At 38.1% G+C, this 20262-nt stretch overlaps 1 protein-coding gene and 1 long non-coding RNA gene across 2 annotated transcripts in view; one reads left to right on the top strand and one right to left on the bottom strand.

Moving 5' to 3' along the window:
* Window positions 1–20262, bottom strand: part of LOC140246202 (RNA-binding protein 10-like) — a 52544-nt gene that overhangs the window by 15949 nt on the left and 16333 nt on the right. The window contains exons 2-6 of the mRNA XM_072325651.1: window positions 5374–5531; window positions 3862–3947; window positions 2461–2535; window positions 1792–1861; window positions 203–276 (exon numbers count right to left, since the gene is read on the bottom strand). Coding sequence (XP_072181752.1) covers window positions 203–276; window positions 1792–1861; window positions 2461–2535; window positions 3862–3947; window positions 5374–5531 — 463 coding nt within the window. The remainder of the gene's footprint in view (window positions 1–202; window positions 277–1791; window positions 1862–2460; window positions 2536–3861; window positions 3948–5373; window positions 5532–20262) is intronic.
* LOC140246119 (uncharacterized) lies at window positions 14819–18174 on the top strand. The gene is made up of 3 exons (XR_011902434.1): window positions 14819–14877; window positions 15769–15912; window positions 18129–18174. It is a non-coding gene; the product is annotated as an uncharacterized lncRNA (long non-coding RNA).

Here is a 20262-nt window from a genome sequence, read left to right as displayed (position 1 = left end):
GACAACTACATGCCCACCATTGTGTTGCTTTCTGCACCTATTTTGTCACCCCCACCACCCCCCCCCCCCCCCCCACCACAAAAATACTCAGCAATGCTTGATTGCTGCTCTTGTCTCGAAAGAGGTGCGGGGTCAACTAATGTCAGGGTAGGAGCTGAAGAAGAGAGCCGTAATATTGTGACGGGCACAATCTCAACAAAACCTGGTTTTCCTCCATCCATCGCTGAGCGTCCGGAAGGAATTGGAACTCCACAAATGCGAAGCCTCTTGAAGCACCTAAAGGAGGGTACACAGGAGAGGCCAGCAAATGGACCCAAAAGCTGGGTGTTAGCAGAGTTTTTTTCTCATGGTATTCATAGAATTTGAAATCCTTTCCTTTTTTTTCTCTCTTTCTTTCCCCCTAATCTATCTGGACAGGCATTCAACTGACATGATTGGCAATCAATTTGTATGCTTGACAGCATGTTTTGCCAAAAAGAGAAAGCGTGAAAAGAACAGAATTGATCATTTGTCACTACATTGGAAACAACATTGATGCAGAAATGCCAAACACAGAAACATTAGACAGAAATCACATCTCTGCCTAGCACATAAATGTATTTATACAAGGCATGCTTTCTATTTCTTGAAAAGAAAGACTCTTGTAGAGAACACCCATACTTTCCAAACACACACCTACATGTAGTCATGTCTGTTTCAGCACCTCATAATCATCTGTAATTACCAGCCATTATGATTTACTGATTACAAGGGTTCTATTGGTTGATATTTTGAAGCACTTAATGAAGGCTTCAAATAAGGAGCCAGACAAGCCACTATTGTAATGAATATGCTACATACATCCCCTTGTAATCATTAGGTAAAATGTATGTCAACCAATATGGGTCTTTTGAAAGAAAAGGAACAGCCACATGGCTGAATAAGAAGTTCAAAAGAATATATATTCTACAATGCACATCTTTAAAATTGTTTGAAAGAGTTCTAAAATATGGGGCAAATATACGACCCCTAGGGCCTGGGTTATACCATTTTCTCCTATTCAAGATACATACTGAAGGCAACGTAGTTGGAAAATCAGGATAATTATCTTCTTTCATTATTTTTTTTCTTTACGAGTTCACTGACTACAATCAAAGTAGTTGTCTTATTCAAGCAGATCACTAGGCAAGTATTTTGTGCTTTAATGCCACTTAATTAAATATATATCATGACACAATAATTTGGTGTCTGATACAACTGTAAAATTAGTGTCTGAAACCAGACATAACCATTTACATCAAAATATAAAACATAGCACCCAGATTACAAAGCTGGTAATCTACCTTTGGTTATCCATAAAGGCTCTCATATAGACAAATTATGAACAAAACAGGAATATAAACTGATGCCTACACTTTGGTCGATGCCTTGGTGGCAAATTATTTGACCATGAACACATCTCTACCTGCATGCTCAAACTGTACCTACCTGTGCAGCTGCAAGATGACCTTCCAACCTGCTGAAATGAAGGTTTCATCGTAATGACAAAAAGGAACAAATGGGTTTGTTGAAAGCAAGACTCAGAAAGGTACAGGTATAATGTAGAAAGGTTCCTCCATCAATGTTTTCGTTTCTCTTGTGACAAATGATCAATTTCTCTGACTTGCATTCCTGTGAATACAATTACGAAGAGGTATTGGTCGTGATTTTGCATGCCAATCCAAATAAATCAATGCTCTGTCCATAAATACAAGCAGTCCCAAATTCTGCCCCACCATTCTTGAGGAGTATCCGTCTCCCACACAATCTCACCTGAGTCTTTGTGTTTGACTAGCCGAACATCCTGGATTGGTGATCCAAATAGCTGCAAAATTCCCCGTAACTGTTGAAACATAACACAATATAACAATTGGCAAAGCATTTGCAGTAATACAGAAAAGAATATAAGTACCCACTCCTGACATTGGGTACTAGAGTAGAATAAATTGAGATATTTCTTATCTCACACAAATATGTCATAGTGACACCCATGTTTGACACAGTAGAAATTAGGGTCATGTCATTCATATTTTGGCTCACTTTAAAAGGAAGGAGATATCTTCAATCATTATGTGTGGATATGCCTGTATGCTCAAAAATTTTTAAGATTGTCAGCACATCAGGTTACAGATTTAGAACACACTCATATTTTTTGAAAAATGAAGGCAAGAAATCTGACTGTGCCTATCAGCACTGAGCACAGAATATTAGAAAATTTTCATCTTGAACATTTTCACATTTTCCTTCCATATGTTATTTCCACCAAATACCTTTGCCATTTAAACAGGACATAGTTTTCCTTGTGTAAGATGCTCCATTCTGGGGGTAAAAAATCTTTGCTACGTCACTTTCCAATTCCACTTTCCAAACAAATGTTTCAATCCCTGTAAACATGTACTTGAACAAAAACAACAACAAAATGTGCATTTGCAGTTAACTTACATGAGCTTCATCTACTTCTACTGGAAGATGCTTGATGAGAATAGTTCTGCAAGGCTTTTCTGACTGAGCTCTCCTCTGAAAGATAAGGGGAAAATACCAAGGTGAATGCAAACATTTTTGGATGATACCAATTACATTTATTTTATACACACCATTCCCATCCAACCCCCAAAAATCAATACCATGTACTTTTAAGAAAACATACATACACACACACACACAAACCAGTTTCACAGAATGATATCAGCTAAAGTCTACAAGCTTTATAGGGCTCACAAACCTACAGATGTGGAAGGCTACTACACAATAAGCAGTCACCATACAAGGTAACTTTATGATATGCTTTTCAGTTTCAGTTTCAGTTTAGTTTATTTTGCACCAAGCATTAAAAATATACAGAGCATACAATAAAACATGAATGTACAAAATGACATACAAAAAGAGAAAAATTCATAGGACATACGACATACAAGTAGAAATAACGTGGCGGTATGACTACATAAAAAGACAACGCCATTGGTGGGGGAAGCAGCAAGAAAGGAAAAGCCCTTGTGAGTAGCTGACCCATTGTACTGTAACATACATACCTTTGACAGATGTAAGAAAAAAAAATGTCAGTTAAGTTGACAAAACAGAACAAGTCAAACCAATGCAATCATTACAAAAGAAAACTACGGAGGTGTGGACGATAACACCACAGAAAACAGCAACAACAAAAATACGCCTTGAATTAACTATGTTTGTAATCTTCCAATAAAAAGTGTTTATATTTGATTTTGAAATTATTTATAGATTTTGATGCTTTAATTTCTCTAGGGATAGAATACCATATGAATTATGAGGGCCCTGATATATAACTGAATTTTTAAAAAATGAGGTGCACATGCTTGCATTAACCTGATAAAGTTTCCTTGCAAAAAAAAAAAAAAAAAAAGAAACTGGTAATTCAATCAAAAGGCAAAACAATGTTTATGCTTTACTTTGGACCTAGTACATACAAAAATTCAAATACAGATTAACAGAAAAGCCTTCATTCATCTCAACAAATTTGTAAAGACATATACAGACACAACATGAATTTATTTTAAGACTTGTTAGCAAAAAAAAAAAAAATCATATTTGTAGTCTCAAATGAAGTTTTGTTTTGGATATTTTTATTTCAGTCTAAAGGTTTCACAGACTTTCAAAAAAAATCTTACTTGTACAGTAAAACATATTCAAGTATAGGATGTTCTGTGGTCAGGGGCTATTTAAAGTAAAATTCCAATGGACATCACTGATGACTAAAGTGACCTCATGAAAACTCTGGGTAAACATCCTGAATCAAGGTTTCCACCTTAAATGCTATCTGTCAAGCATGTATATATCATGGACATAAAATTGGCAAAGGAAAAAACTCACTTCATCCCTTCTCCGCTCTCTTCGTCTATTTCTTGTGCGACTTTTCTTTTCTTCATGATGATAGTCACGGTCATCATAATCTCGAGCTGGATAAGAGGTAAAAAAAATTGTGACAAGTATAATTTTCTCTTCTCACATTCACTACTCAATCAGGCAGCATCTTTAACACAATACATATTTGCATTTGACTTTAATCTATATACTCATCATATACAGTATTCACCAGCAATAAAGGTTTGCCTTATTTTCAGGAGAAACATCGAGCAGTAAATTTGAGGGTGCAGCCTATACTGCACACCACCATGACCATAACAAAGTCATAATCTTTCCAACCTAGCGAATCACCATACCAAAACACATAAACACATGCATGTATGGGACCATGCAATGGATTCAACAAGCTCTGAACATATAGCGTAGTACAAACAAGGCTTATGTGACTTTGTGAAAACCTGAAGCAATGCAACATTTGGATATTCTTTCATGACACATTGCATCAAACTGTTAGCATTTGTCTCGTCACATCAGGATGTGACATAAGGTCTACAATAGGAGGAGCCCACTTGTGTGTTTGCCAAGATATTAAAACTAAAGGCAACATCTGCATATTTTTGCTAGATGGTCAAACTGAATGTACTAATGCAGATGCTCATCAAATGAAAGGAAGAGCCATTAACACTTTCAGGCTTAGTGCTATACATAGTGAGAATCAATAGAATGATGAAAAATTCATAGAAACCAGACATGAAATAAGGTGGTTGTGGCATATGAAAGTTTTATTCTTTAACAAATGTTTTTCAATAGTGCTACTGGATGCAATGACATACAATAAGTTGAGAAGATGCCACAGACTCAAAAGTCTTTTTTTTTTTTTTTTTACAGAATTTAATTCTTTGAATCAAACACTGTAGACCTGTGATAAATTACTAAACTATCACTCTGCACTCACATCACAAAATATTAATATTCTTTCGAAAAAGAGTGAACTCACATTTATGAGTAAGCTGATTTCTAAAGTTTTAAGGGCCCCTGAAATCCAAATGCATGTTGATTTGTGTTGATTTATTATATTCTCAACATCACTTTTGCGTTGAAATGAATATATATAGAAACATTCCACATATTTTTAACGATTTTTCTTCTATTTTTCTTCAGATTACTTGGGAACGCCCACAAAAAATCTTTCCAAACCAATATTCCTCAGATGACCTCATCTGTCAATCACTACTAAAGTACTGAAATGTTTAACAAAAGACACTGGAATGCACCTTCCCTCGACTCAGTATAACTTGCATGTTCCCTCGCCATGTCTTTTGATAGTCACATTAATATCACTTGGCGTTCCCAAGTAATCTGAAGAAAAAGAGAAGAAAAAATTGTTAAAAATATATGTAATTTTTCCAGAAATTCGTTTCACCACAAAAGTGATGTTGAGGGTATCATAAATCAACACAAATCAACATGCATTTGGATTTCAGGGGCCCTTTAAACAACTTCCAATGCAGCACTCACCATCACTTCTACTACGTGATCGCACTCTATCATCAGTATCTCCCAGTGAAGATGAATACGCACTTGACTCCCATCCTGATGTAATGAGGCGCTGGCGATCCCATGACCCTTGTACCTGAGGATACTGGCCTGTAGCCCTGCTGATCACATCTCTTGCTCTGTCAACATAAATAATCACAATGCACTTTTACAGTTGAACTCAACAGTGCAAAAGCTAATATTTGATTATTATTCACTCTATCATTTAACTTTATATCAGGAATGCAGAATTGAAATCATAACTAGGCAAATGCAGGTTAGCATTATTAAATGTACAAGAATGAAAAATGTTCTTGGTAGGTGATGAAAGTATAAGTACATTCTCACTCCTTTTCGTTCAAACTCGCTAACCTTTGACACGCATTTTCATGTTTCCCTTTCTCTGTTTATATTTGCAGTCCCACATGCACCATGCCAGGGGGGATGCCATGCCTTGCTCGATTGCAAGCTTCACTACCACTGTAACCTTAGCATAGCAAGCATGGGAATGGTAAACTGGCAGTGAACATCAGCAATCAAACACGGTGTATGCACATTGCAGTCAACTGCCATGCTGCTGCTCACGTAAGGATTTACAGCCTTGGAAATAATGCTGCATTAACAACATTTTCCCCTGTATAGCCAGAGTCTTCCAAAATCTTTTGTACGTAACACGCCCCTTTTAGTCAAAAGAAAATTTTTGAAAAAGTCATTATCATACGGTGGTACCTTAGAATGAGTCACTACATTCCATATTTGTAATACTCATACTGAACGTATCCAATGACCATTCGTCACATAATGTAAGGCGTTGATTTTTTTCCCCAGACAAATAAGGAACTCCATGACGACAGAAAGGGCAACAACACAGAAAACATCTGATGTACTTAAATTCAATGTTAGTATTACTCTACACAGAGTAATAGACCAATGCCAGGCCAGCAACACTTACAAAGGAAATCTGAAAGAAAACTGTTAAATCCAAGAGTTATAGATCAGTTTTGACAAAAATTGAAAAGTAAACCAGCAATTCATATGAAGTATTGAGTAACATGAATACTGCTACAGAATTGGATGTAGAGGTTAGGTCTGAATGTCATCCCCTGCTCTGGCTATGAAGCATGGTCTGTTTTCCCACAGCAGTGGAACAGCCTGCAATAGACTTGGTGCCCGGGTAACAGTCTGCTTACCAGTTAGTCCAGTAGAAGTGGAATTTCTCCATTTTGATACTTAAAGGGATATCGTATAATTTTGGTTGAGACCTAATATCAGGTTTCTAACATTTTTTGATGAGATAATGAGAAACCTCGTATGAAATATGAAAGAGCATGTAATTCTATGAAGAATTCAACGTTTATTTGATGAAAATTGGTTTTGAAATGTGGGACCCACACTTTATTACGATTGCTTTGTTTTACTTTGTTTTTGGATGTTTCAGTCATTCCAAACCAGATTTTCATCCTATAAACTTTGAATTCCTTTTGAAATGGTATGCTCTGTACAATATCATAAGTGTTTTCTTGGTATCTCGCAAAAAGTTAAAAACCCAATTCTCATCTCCACCAATACTGTACTATCCCTTTAAGCTACAATTAAGTTCTCTCTGCACTGCATTGCACAGAAGCAGACGGCACAGTAGGTGTATACCAAACCAGTTCACAGCAGTGAGTGCAGTGTTTGACCTGAATTCTTAGTGATCACATACTATAGTTAGGGTGTCTGATCGCGCACTGCTAACCCTCGACCAAAACGCGCGCCTATCTTATAACACGCAAGTCCCACAGAATGCAATGGAGCCACGCGCCTACGCTGTTTTGACCCAGCATTTTTGAGCCAAATTTCGCCTTTATTGCCAAATCCCCAGACCATGCCATTAACGAATCCTGACAAATTTGGTATCATATGAAAGAGGAAGTTTTTCTCCATATTGTATCAGAACGGCGGTACATGAATCCGACGATAAATTGATGTAAAAATCGATAGAAGCACATCTATCCCCATATCTCAGCGTCTGCTTCGGTATTTGTATCGCCATGAGACATGCTAGTAGTTGAGGACATGCTGAATCCGATGGTGCCGCTAGTTTTTCGCTAGCTCCACGCTTAGGTGTGGGGATATCGCCTTGAAGATACCCCTTGCAATAATTTTTTGGTCACAGCGAACGTTTTAGGCGGGGCTTCGTATGCAAGAATCCATAGTAACTTCGCGCGAAGGAGCTAATGCATATATGTAAATTTGATTATGCATCGCCGTCTACCACCACATGGCCTCTGCGCGCGGTGTGTGGGGATGGATCGCGTGTGCATGCGGCGCGCGCCGGCCAGATGGAGCTACCTCAGTCTGTGTGTGTGTCACTACGTGTGTGTGTGTATGTGTTGTGTATGATGTGCATATCACGAGGCAGGAAACTGGGCTGTCGCTTGCGATTTCCTACAACATACGCATAAATATAGCTTGCATTCTGTACTGTACATATATCGGATACAGTCACGCTCACAAATCACATACGTCTTGCAAAACAACCAGACTCTACTAAATTTCTGTCTACTATTATTAGTTTACTTGTGGATTGGTTATGATCTTATCGTTGTTCATTTATATTTCGAAAGTGCACTCGCGATGCTCGAGTCACTGGCACTATTATAAAGCCGAGAAGTCGGTTGTGAATACAATCATGTCCGCTTAGCCAAGTGCGAACGAAGTAGGTTACGTTCATAGAGCTCTATATTATACGTAAATACAGCTCTATGGTTACTGGTACGTTACTGTGGTGGTAGCGGCATCGGTGTACTAGTATTTAAATACGAACACCCGATCGACAAAAAGGGCGTGCGAAAGATTTCGGAAGACTCTTATTTGGCCATTTTTGCATGGACGAATAGTGGTAATGTGGCATCAATTCCAAGCCTGTGGCTGTAGAGGTTGTAGCTTGTACATTTCACGCGAGCTGCGTGCACCTGCTCTCGACAATCGACTGCATATTTCTTCGATCCATGCTCGCCATGCCGGCTGCCCTGGCCTACAATCGCGATGCATGCATGCGCTCTATAGCTCTCCGCTCGATCGGCTCCCCCGAATTTTACCGGCGGGGCCGGCTGCCTAGCTGCTGCATGCTAGCTAGCTGCGCCTGCATACATACGCGGGGTTCGTACGTGTTGTAGGGCGCTCAATACGGTACATGTGAATCGAATACCGAGCACGTACGTACGCACGCAGCGCACACAGGGTATGACAACACTGTAGGGGGAGTGGCTTCTGCGCTTGTTACGCGTATTTTCTAACCGCTGTACGCTCATTATCTGATCGCTGGAGATCCACACGCGAATGCAGCTTTTCGGCGTTGTTTGCAAACATGATTTGGGTCACATTTTCATGCGTGCTCGTAAAAAAAGGGGGTGATATTGCTGTGATTTCAAAGTTAAATTTCTCAAGATAGAAACATCATTTCGCCATGAAATTTGAAATATATCTTAATGATATAATTCTCTTTCATATGAAATAATTTACAATTCATTTCTCACAATTTAACTTTTTTTAACTACACACACACACACACACACAACGACAACCCCAAACCTTAAGTTAAAAAGTTAAAAAGTTAAAAAAATGCTCCAGACACCCTACTATAGTGGCGATAACAGCAAATTTCTCTATTGTATCTTTATTAAATTAACTTGTTTCCTCAGCTTGTATCAAGTTTTGCGGAAGCAATTAATCAAGGTTTGGGGTTGTCGTTGTGTGTGTGTGTGTGTGTGTAGATGTGTGTTTGAATGAAATAAGATCGTATAAAATGTGATTATAAGACACAACTGAAAGAATAAAGAGAAAGGATTGGAAAAGGAGGAAAAGGAATGAATGAAAAGAGATGGATATGTTGAAAAGATACGAGGAAAGCAAAAACATAACGACTGTAAAGACTGTGGGGTAAGCTCTAGCTCTGCCACTTTAGACCAGGCATAGCGCATGCGCACATTTCATGAATACAGCTGGACGCCATCAATTGCGCCCCAAGGTCACTCTCCCCTCCAAATTCTGCCCCCGTACCCGACTTGCTTCGAAGGGACGAGAGGACAAGTCCCAGCGAGCGTTCACATTTTGTGGGGTTTTCGAGGAGAAAGTCCCACAGCGTGGGACTTTCCCCACATCGCAGGGACTAGTATTTCGTAAACCAATAATGTGAATGCGGGGACAGAGAAGTGCCTGAAATAAATTGTCTTTATTATTTTTTTTTTTCGGGGGGGGGGGGGGGTTGTTTTTTGTTTTTTGTTTTTGTTTTTTCCTCATCAGCATACCGTACGCGTGTTTTTTTTAGACGGCACAGATTGGGGAAACTAAAAATCTATCGGGGACCCTATCCCTAAACCTAACCCTAATCCTAATCCTAACCCTAACCATCAAACCCTAACCCTAACCCTAACCCCAACCCTAACCCTAACCATAACCATAACAAAAAACCCTAACCCAACGTTTTTCCCATAGGTTTAACACGCGCCATGCCCCAATCTGTGCCGTCTTAAAAAAAAACGCGTGGGCCTACCGTAGCCTACAGCGGATACGCAAATCTGTCATAATGGCCATGGCCCGTGCTATTCACATGATTCACTACTGCACTGAGGCAGGCAGTAGCCAGGGCTGCCAACATTGGAAACTAGTTGAGAGTGGGTAGGCACTTTTGAGGCGAGAATGCTCTGCGGGAAGTAGTTTTACCAAAGGTCACAGATATTAATTATTCATGAGCTGGCTCGCTGACTGCCGAAGCCTTATTGAATATGTATGAGGTGGGAAATTCCCTGTTCCCCTGCGTTATAAACGTACACTACCGAGTGTACGTCATGTAAACACATTTTGCTTGCACAGTTGCAACAGTATGTGTATGTGTGTGTGTGTTTGTGTGTGTGTGTGTGTGTGTGTGTGTGGGTGTGTGTGTGTGTGTGTATTTTTCCGTCTGTCTGTCACTCACTCGAGGGATGTCCATCGACGACTCACCCTTGCTGACATCCCGAAGATTCTGTACAAACATGGTTTGACAATGAGTTTGATCGTCATTGTGGTAAGTGCGTTTGAAGGGGGGTGAGAAGATTCTTCAAATAAATACTTTTAGTATGGCCTAGTTGTTATTTTTTTTATTTTTTTTTTTGTTGGGGGGGGGGTGTGGGTAAAACGGGCTGGGTCAGAAAACACAGAAAAGTACACTTAATGAAATCAGTCATTCTCTTAAGTTCTAATTGAATCGAAGTTCATCTCAATCAACCGTTAAAAATGACAACGTCTATAGTAATACATGCTCTTCTAATGCCTATGCGTTATACACATGAAACGAGGCGACAGTAGAGTGTGGTGAGGCGACAGTAGAGTGCGGTTTGGTCATATTGGTGAATTTACCGATGAACTTCAATTTTTAACATTAATTATTTTTAGTAGAGTGACAAATAAAGCCCCTGGAGCCGAAACTCATGTCTTTTGGAGCGATTCGACCGTTAAAAGTGACAACATCTTAGTATTAAATGCTCTTCTAATGCCTATACGTTATACACATAAAACGAGGCGACAGTAGAGTGTGGTGAGGCGACAGTAGAGTGCGGTTTGGTCATATTGGTGAATTTACCGATGAACTTCAATTTTTAACTTAAATTATTTTTAGTAGAGTGACAAACAAAGCCCCTGGAGCCGAAACTCATGTCTTTTGATGCGATTCGACCGTTAAAAATGACAACATCTATAGTATTACATGCTCTTCTAATGCCTATGCGTTATACCCATAAAACGAGGCGACAGTAGAGTGTGGTGAGGCGACAGTAGAGTGCGGTTTGGTCATATTGGTGAATTTACCGATGAACTTGCATTTTTAACATTGATTATTTTTAGTAGAGTGACAAATAAAGCCCCTGGAGGCGAAACTCATGTCTTTTGAAGCGATTCGACCGTTGAAAATGACAACATCTTAGCATCAAATGCTCTTCTAATGCCTATGCGTTATACACATAAAACGAGGCGACAGTAGTGCGTGGTGAGGCGACAGTAGAGTGCGGTTTGGTCATATTGGTGAATTTACCGATGAACTTCAATTTTTAACATTAATTACTTTTAGTAGAGTGACAAATAAAGCCCCTGGAGCCGAAACTCACGTCTTTTGATGCGAATCGACCGTTAAAAATGACAACATCTATAGTATTACATGCTCTTCTAATGCCTATGCGTTATACACATAAAACGAGGCGACAGTAGAGTGTGGTGAGGCGACAGTAGAGTGCGGTTAATAATAATAATAATAAGTACAGCATTTGTAATGCGCCTTCGATCTAGTATCCTATTCTGAGGCGCAGAGGGACGTAATTATGAAAAGAATAGCATACATCATAGTCATAATTGTACATAAGAAGGTTGAAAAAGAAGAAAGAGATAAGTAGAGATATACACACCAATGAACAATTCGTTGAAAATTCAATCGAAACAAGATGCGAACATATGTGATTTCAAAAGCTTTTTAAATGTTTCAATGGTCTCTGCTGATCGGATCCTCAGTGGAAGAGCGTTCCAGAGAGATGGGGCTGCAGAAACAAAGGCTTTTTCTCCGAGAGTCGAGATTGTTCTTTTAACTGTTAATTGTTTACTATTACATGAACGGAGATTTCTGCCAGGGACGTATTCTGAAACAAGGTTTTGCAAATATTTTGGAGCTGAAGAATGTACTGCTTTCCATGTATGAATAAGAATTTTAAACTCTATCCGCTTGGATACTGGTAGCCAGTGAAGATTTTTTAGAACTGGGGTAATGCTGGAGAAGCGAGATGTTCCACTGAGGACCCGAGCAGCAGAGTTCTGAGCACGCTGTAGTTTGGCCAGTTGGTAAGATGAAGCCTTGAACAATAATGCATTTCCATAATCAATACGAGACAAAACATACGAATGAATAACAGAGGCTGCAACTTTGTTTGATAAGGATTTTCTGATACTGTGAATATTGCGTAGTTGCAAATATACAGATCGACATGTGTTTGTAATGTGTGTCGCCATTGACATTTCAGGGTCAAAATAAACTCCAAGATTCCTACAATTTGACACAGATTGTACATTGACACATCCAATTCGTAATGACTGACTACGGACCTTTGCTGCCAGATGTTTTGATGCAATTATCATAAATTCACTTTTGTCATCATTCAGTTTGAGTCATTCGACCGTTGAGTCATTCGGTTTGGTCATATTGGTGAATTTACCGATGAACTTCAATTTTTAACATTAATTATTTTTAGTAGAGTGACAAATAAAGTCACTGGAGCCGAAACTCATGTCTTTTGGAGCGATTCGACCGTTAAAAGTGACAACATCTTAGTATTAAATGCTCTTCTATTTAAATGCCTATGCGTTATACACATAAAACGAGGCGACAGTAGAGTGTGGTGAGGCGACAGTAGAGTGCGGTTTGGTCATATTGGTGAATTTACCGATGAACTTCAATTTTTAACATTAATTATTTTTAGTAGAGTGACAAATAAAGCCCCTGGAGCCGAAACTCATGTCTTTTGAAGCGATTCGACCGTTAAAAGTGACAACATCTTAGTATCAAATGCTCTTCTAATGCCTATGCGTTATATACATAAAACGAGGCGACAGTAGAGTGTGGTGAGGCGACAGTAGAGTGCGGTTTGGTCATATTGGTGAATTTACCGATGAACTTGCATTTTTAACACTGACTATTTTTAGCAGAGTGACAAATAAAGCCCCTGGAGCCGAAACTCATGTCTTTTGAAGCGATTTGACCGTTAAAAGTGACAACATCTTATTATCAAATGCTCTTCTACTGCCTATGCGTTATACACATAAAACGAGGCGACAGTAGAGTGTGTGAGGCGACAGTAGAGTGCGGTTTGGTCATATTGGTGAATTTACCAATGAACTTGCATTTTTAACACTGACTATTTTTAGTAGAGTGACAAATAAAGCCCCTGGAGCCGAAACTCATGTCTTTTGAAGCGATTCGACCGTTAAAAGTGACAACATCTTAGTATCAAATGCTCTTCTAATGCCTATGCGTTATACACATAAAACGAGGCGACAGTAGAGTGTGGTGAGGCGACAGTAGAGTGCGGTTTGGTCATATTGGTGAATTTACCGATGAACTTGCATTTTTAACATTGATTATTTTTAGTAGAGTGACAAATAAAGCCCCTGGAGCCGAAACTCATGTCTTTTGAAGCGATTCGACCGTTGAAAATGACAACATCTTAGCATCAAATGCTCTTCTAATGCCTATGCGTTATACACATAAAACGAGGCGACAGTAGTGCGTGGTGAGGCGACAGTAGAGTGCGGTTTGGTCATATTGGTGAAGTTACCGATGAACTTCAATTTTTAACATTAATTACTTTTAGTAGAGTGACAAATAAAGCCCCTGGAGCCGAAACTCACGTCTTTTGATGCGAATCGACCGTTAAAAATGACAACATCTATAGTATTACATGCTCTTCTAATGCCTATGCATTATACACATAAAACGAGGCGACAGTAGAGTGTGGTGAGGCGACAGTAGAGTGCGGTTTGGTCATATTGGTGAATTTACCGATGAACTTCAATTTTTAACTTAAATTATTTTTAGTAGAGTGACAAACAAAGCCCTTGGAGCCGAAACTCATGTCTTTTGATGTGATTCGACGCTTGAAAATGACAACATCTTAGTATTAATTGCTCTTCTAATGACTATGCGTTGTTAAGCAGATAACTAAAAATATGTCACAATATTGCAGTGATAAAGTTGAAAAAAATATTAAGAAATTCAGGTCCTTGTGCGTTTTTGCTATCATTTTCCTTACACAGCCATTATAATATTATGTGGACGCAAGCATGGAAAACTCCACATACTTGTTTGTTTTATTGTTTTACTCAGTTGATGTAACCATGTGCAGACAAAGAAAGTGCTAATCGAGGAAGAAGGATAAATATATGGAAATGGAAGTTTCGGCATTAGTCTGATGGTCCTCGAAAGGAAAAACAAATCTTGATATTGTAGATTGCATGTGTTGGTTGTTGCAGTGGTTAGTAACGTGCGTGTTGTAAACTATGGAGATGTACCTTGAGTATAGGCCCTCCCGTAAAAAAAATTCTTTGTTTCTCCTTTTGTAACATCAGATTTGGTAATTTGGTAATCAAATATTAATATCTGAATGGTGCAAGTGATAAATACTTCTTTGATAATACTTTCGTGGCCTTGTATTTTGTAACAAAAAAAAAATGTGTTTTATAATGACAAGTTTAGATCTAATTTAGATACTCAGATTGTTCTAGTTGTTAGACTTGGTATTATCGTCATTGCCCTCATAACTTCACATACTATAAAGCAACACTAGGGGCGGGGGTATTAATCACATTCAGTGATAATTCTAGTTTGTGCTTATCATGAATTCTTCTTCCATTTTTACCCAAAAGAAACCTCAGCGAATATCGACAAGAGTGCACCCCCGGAAATACCAAGACAGAGACCTGCACAAGGTTTGTTATTGTTGTTGTTGGTGGTGGTGGCGTTGTTGCTGTTTGTTGTTATTGTTGCTGCTGCTGCTGAAAGTCTTGTTGTTTGGCTTTCAGTGTGGGAAATAGAAGATTCAATTGTCTACCTGAACATATTTAGGATATTTCAGGCCAACACTTGGATTGCAAGTCTGCCACTGCATGAAAATCAACTTGTGACACCTGTATGGGCCCCATTTAATAAAAGATGTTAGGATGGCAACTATTGCTGGAATGGCAACTTCCCATAGCAACAACCAATCAGGAACCTGGGTTTTTGTTAAAGGTTATGCAAGACACCAATGTGTTAATATAAGAAAAATGTGTTGCCATGGTAACCACTCATTTTTGTATCAAATTGAACCATTTAGTCTATGAAGGTGAAATTTGGTGTGTATGATGGTCTTTAAGTATAGTTATGCAAAATGTCCCTTGTGTTTGTATCAGACAATGCATTGTCATGGTAACCTCACTTTTTACCCAAACCTTGTGGAACTCGTGTAATTGTACAGTAAACTAAAACTATAAAACTAAAACTATAAAGTGCACAAACTTGGTATTAACGTCAATGCCCTCATGACATCACATACTATAAAGCAACACTAGGGGCGGGGGTATTAATCACCTTCAGTGATAATTCTAGTTTCTTCTACGCGTAAGGGCGAGACACATTTTGGCATTTGCCTTTGTTAAAAAAAAAAAAAAGAGTGCATCACTATGGTCGACACCCCTCATGATACATTTGTAGTTTATTCCAGTATTACTTCGTGAAGATGTATAAGTAAGATTTATACAGCATCAAGTATGAAATATCAGGTTCACAGCTTTAACACATAATACAGTTTTTACTCACTCTGCTTGGATCAATCGTTGCAGGTGCCATCAGAAAACTTCTCCAAGAGATTGATGTGGAGAATGTCACCTTGCCCATGCATAAGAAAGCTCGGTACCACGTGTGGTGATGTATTGGAATACCGAGACTTTGAAACCCTCATACATCCCAATTGGTTGAACAGTAAGGTATGTGCCAGCATGCATTGTTAGATGTATGAATGCAATGTGTGTTGATGTGAATGTGTGAGGTGAGTGTAGTACTGAGTATTATATATATATATATATATATATATATATATACTAGCAGCACCCGTGGGAATCCACGGGTCTGAGAGGTTTCATTTTTTCTCATATATACGATTTTGCACATAAAATAAAGAATTATATAGATAAAGAATGATGATAAAGAACATGAAATAAAGAGAAAAGTTTTCTCATTCTTTCGTTACTTGTGCTCTCTTCTACCCATGACCACCGTTCAACCCCCAAACACACACACACATTTTCTCCCCCGCAGAAAAAACAAGCAAACAAACAAACAAACAAACAAAAACAAACATTCAGAGAAACATTACCAAAAGCGCTTATGAGATTCTCCGAAAGTTCTGCCCACAGATTCTTCCCGTCAAAACGGGGAGATACTATTGACACTATGACTTTGATATTAATATAACATATTCCTATACCCCCTGCTCTTGCATCCATGCAGGCACCCGAGGGAATCCACGGCTGGTGTCAAGGCATTCCTATTTGTTTTCCGCCGTTATGGGAGAAAAATATTATATTTTCGTCTTCAATTGCTTCCTCCTTTTTGTTTTCAATCACCAAAACTTGGTTTGATAGATCATATAATCATCCGTTTATCTGCTTCAGACTATACATCATCATTATTATTATCATATTATTCTTCTTAATATTGTTATATTGTTATTATAATTATTATTGTTATTTTGGGAGGGGGATCATAGTCATTAGGTTTAATAAGTAATCACCCGTGGGAATCCATGGGTCTCAGGGCCTCGTAATTGGTATTTCTTTTCCCATGTTATGGGAGAAAGAAGATTTTTTTTTGTCTTCATTGCTCCCTCTTTTTTTAATTTTTATCACCAAAACTTGGTTTTATGGACCATAATAAGAACCACCCATTTCATTTCCACTTGTAACTTCAAAAATAGGCAATCGCCAATCTAGGTTTTTCCCCACGTCCGCTCATCTTATGAATATCATGTTTACAGCAGCTATGCAGTAAACGAATGGACAGCGGCACGTGTTTTATATGATATGGAAGGGTACGATCGGCAAGTACAAATTTAAGTGGATATACAGCCGTCCTAAACAGTCTGAGTACAATGATACCCGACTTGAGAGTAAACTAAATGATGAACCCGAGCTGCATAATATCCTGCAGTTGTGCAAAATACAATAAAATAACAGCCAAGAAACTTAATAGCTGTTTTGTTAGGGAATTAAGTTGGCCACCTTGAATGAACTTTTAATTAGGTCTACGTTTAACTTGGGAAATTGTGGAAGACATTGTATTTGAGGGTCCTTTGTCCTTAGCTGTGGAGGTTAGCTTTTTAAGTGTGAGAAGGGGAGCTGAATTTTAGATCTCGCCGAGTATACAGACCTACGGTAAAGCTATGTATATAGGGGAAGAACATTTTCTGAAAATGGTGATTATAGCCTGCTGCTCATCATCAGTCAGTCCGAGTGTATAGTCTTCGAAGTCTGAAATATCTTGTGACACTTTGATAGATCTATGTAACTTTGGTTACAGAAAAAAAGCTGCCGAGGTCAGATCCGAACTACACACCAATTGTTGAAATCTCCCTATGTTGGAATATACAGTATGTGTGGCAATGATGGTGATGACAGTCACAAAAATGGGACTGTGAGAACAATTATGTCTATTGATATATACATACAATGTATTTCTTTTTTGCTTCTGTGTGTGCCATGCCATAGCATTACACATTCCCTTGAGAAGATGACATTACAAAACAAAGTATACAAATGAATGTTCCCACCAGATTAGATCTCAAGGTCTTAAAAATGAAGGAAATATTGAGCTATTTGCTGGACAGTTTAATTAAGGAATTCTCCATTTTTTGTGCATTATTTTATTGCAAAACAAAAAGTAGATAAGTACATGGGCATGTTGACAACCAAAGCCTCAGAAGAAGATAGGAAAGTGGTATATGAACCAGTGCCATCCATTTTACTTTCAATAGGTGACTTTTTTACTTTGTTCTTTATGTACCCTGGGGCAGAGTCCTGATGATTGTAGTTCCTCCTTAATTTGTAATACATTTTTAATAATTTCTTGATTTTGTGAATACAAGATTTTGTTTAAAAGTGATAACCGGAAGGTTTTGTTTCTTTCTTGGATTATATTTTGTTAGGTCATAAATGAGTACCTCCATCTTCTTCGAAATGAAATCAATGTACAGAACTATGGACATGTGTTCATCATACCCTCGTATGTTGCTGTACAGTGGAATGTCCGTGGAATGGCAGTTTAAGAAGGTATGGTCACGAGTTTTGCAGGCAATGTTTTTCTACTGTAAAGCAGTTGTGTTATTACCAACACAAAAGACTTTAGTTACTTTCATACGCAGTTGCTAAATATGAAACTTACGTATAGCAGTTGATGATTAGCTCCAGTCTTGACCTCACAACGCATGTTCACATGTGCACAAAACTTTAAGATAAAACTTAAAGGACAAGTTCACCTTCATAGACATGTGGGTTGAGTGAATGCAGCAATATTAGTAGAACACATCAGTGAGAGTTTGAGGAAAATCGGACAATCTGTTCAAAAGTTATGAATTTTTTAAGTTTCTGCTCAGTCACGGCTGGATGAAAAGACTACTATAGCTTGTGATGTCACATGAGTACAACTATATAAAGAAAGAATAAAGAAAATTCAACATATTTCCATTTTTCTCGCATAACAAAAGAACACTGGACTTCTCTCTTTCAGAAGGCAGGGGGAATAATATTACCCTTAACATACGTCAGTAGCAAGTCGAAGAAATGTGCACTTTATTCAAAAAGTAAAGTTTTGTGAAATTCTCTTTTTATTTTCCTTATGTAGTTGTACGCATGTGACATCATACACTGTAGTAGTCTTCTCTTCCAGCAGTGACTGCGCAGATACTTAAAATATTCGTAACTTTTGAACGGATTGTCCAATTTTCCCCAAACTTTCACTGATGTGTTCTACTAATATTGCTGCACTCTCTCAATCCTTATGTATATGAAGGTATACTTGTCCCTTTAAGAGTGAATCCTACTCAATTTTTGTACAGGAATTGCAGAATCTTGTCACATAACCTTTAATATACCCATGCAAAATAGCGCAGCTGGAGGTTGACCCATGCAGACGCAAACTCACAAGTTCGTTGATTATTGTTGTGAGGTGATGTTGGGCACTGGTGTGTATATTGTGTAACAATCTTTGGGTTTGTACTCAGATGAGTGAGTATCAGCACTCATAATATTGTGGGGGGGGGGGGGTTAGAGCGAGAGAAAGAGAAAGAATATTTTGGGCAATAAGGTCAAAAATTAAATGTAAAGCGTTGAGTGAAAACGTGAAAATTTTATATTTCCTCATATCTCGAAAATGGTTCAAGGCAGGCCTATACATCATTCATGGAACTTAGTGAATATGCAAATACTGATTGGCAGTGATTGTTGCGAAAATGTTATGGTCAAAGGTCAAGGGTCAATGGCCAAGGTCAATTCAAGCTTTCATTATTTCCCTACTATGTATGCGGTTTTTTTTTTCTTGTTTTGTATGAGCCTGTAGTAATTTCACATTTTTATATTCATGTTATATTGCATATAAATATTGTTTCTTCATTTTTGTAAAATCAATTTTAATTCAGCCTCTGGCTGTGTTCAATGATTTGTTAGATAAAGGTGCTTAATAGTAATAATAAAAAATTACTAACATTATTCTGTGTACTCACTGATGATGTGTTTCTAATCATCAACTAATCTTTAAGATTTGCTAGCTTTTGAGTGATGCACTCACACGGCACTTAACTACAAGCTAATCATCAAGAGTTTAATTTTGAACGTAAATTTATGTAAAGTTTAGGAACAGCAAGTGAATGCCACTTTTCTAATGAAGCAAGTTAAAGTAGCAAGAGTGGGTTTGTGTAGTAACAAAGAATTGTTGGCAATTAAAAAAATATGAGAAGATAAAGCTTATCAACTGCTTGAGCAGATCGAAATCTGTCAAAAGAACCAATTCCACGCTTTGAAAAAAAAAATCATAAAATATAAAATGCCCACATACATCGATCCTCAAATCGTTGAAATGATGTATGAAAAAACCCACATATACCTCCTTGAAATACTAGACATTGTAACGAATGACGAAAAGTTGTCATTCACTTTAAAATGAAAGTATTGGTTTATTTACCTGTAGGTGACCCTTTCAAAATTCAAGTGGGCATTTATGCCAATCAACATTAGACAGAGCCACTAGATCCTTCTTGTGGCAAATGTTCCAGAAATGAAAATGTC

This window comes from Diadema setosum, chromosome 2 (genome assembly GCF_964275005.1).
Source record: "Diadema setosum chromosome 2, eeDiaSeto1, whole genome shotgun sequence".
Taxonomy (NCBI): Eukaryota; Metazoa; Echinodermata; class Echinoidea; order Diadematoida; family Diadematidae; genus Diadema; species Diadema setosum.
Note: the sequence above shows the minus strand (reverse complement) of the source record. Positions and strands in the feature narration are given on the sequence as shown.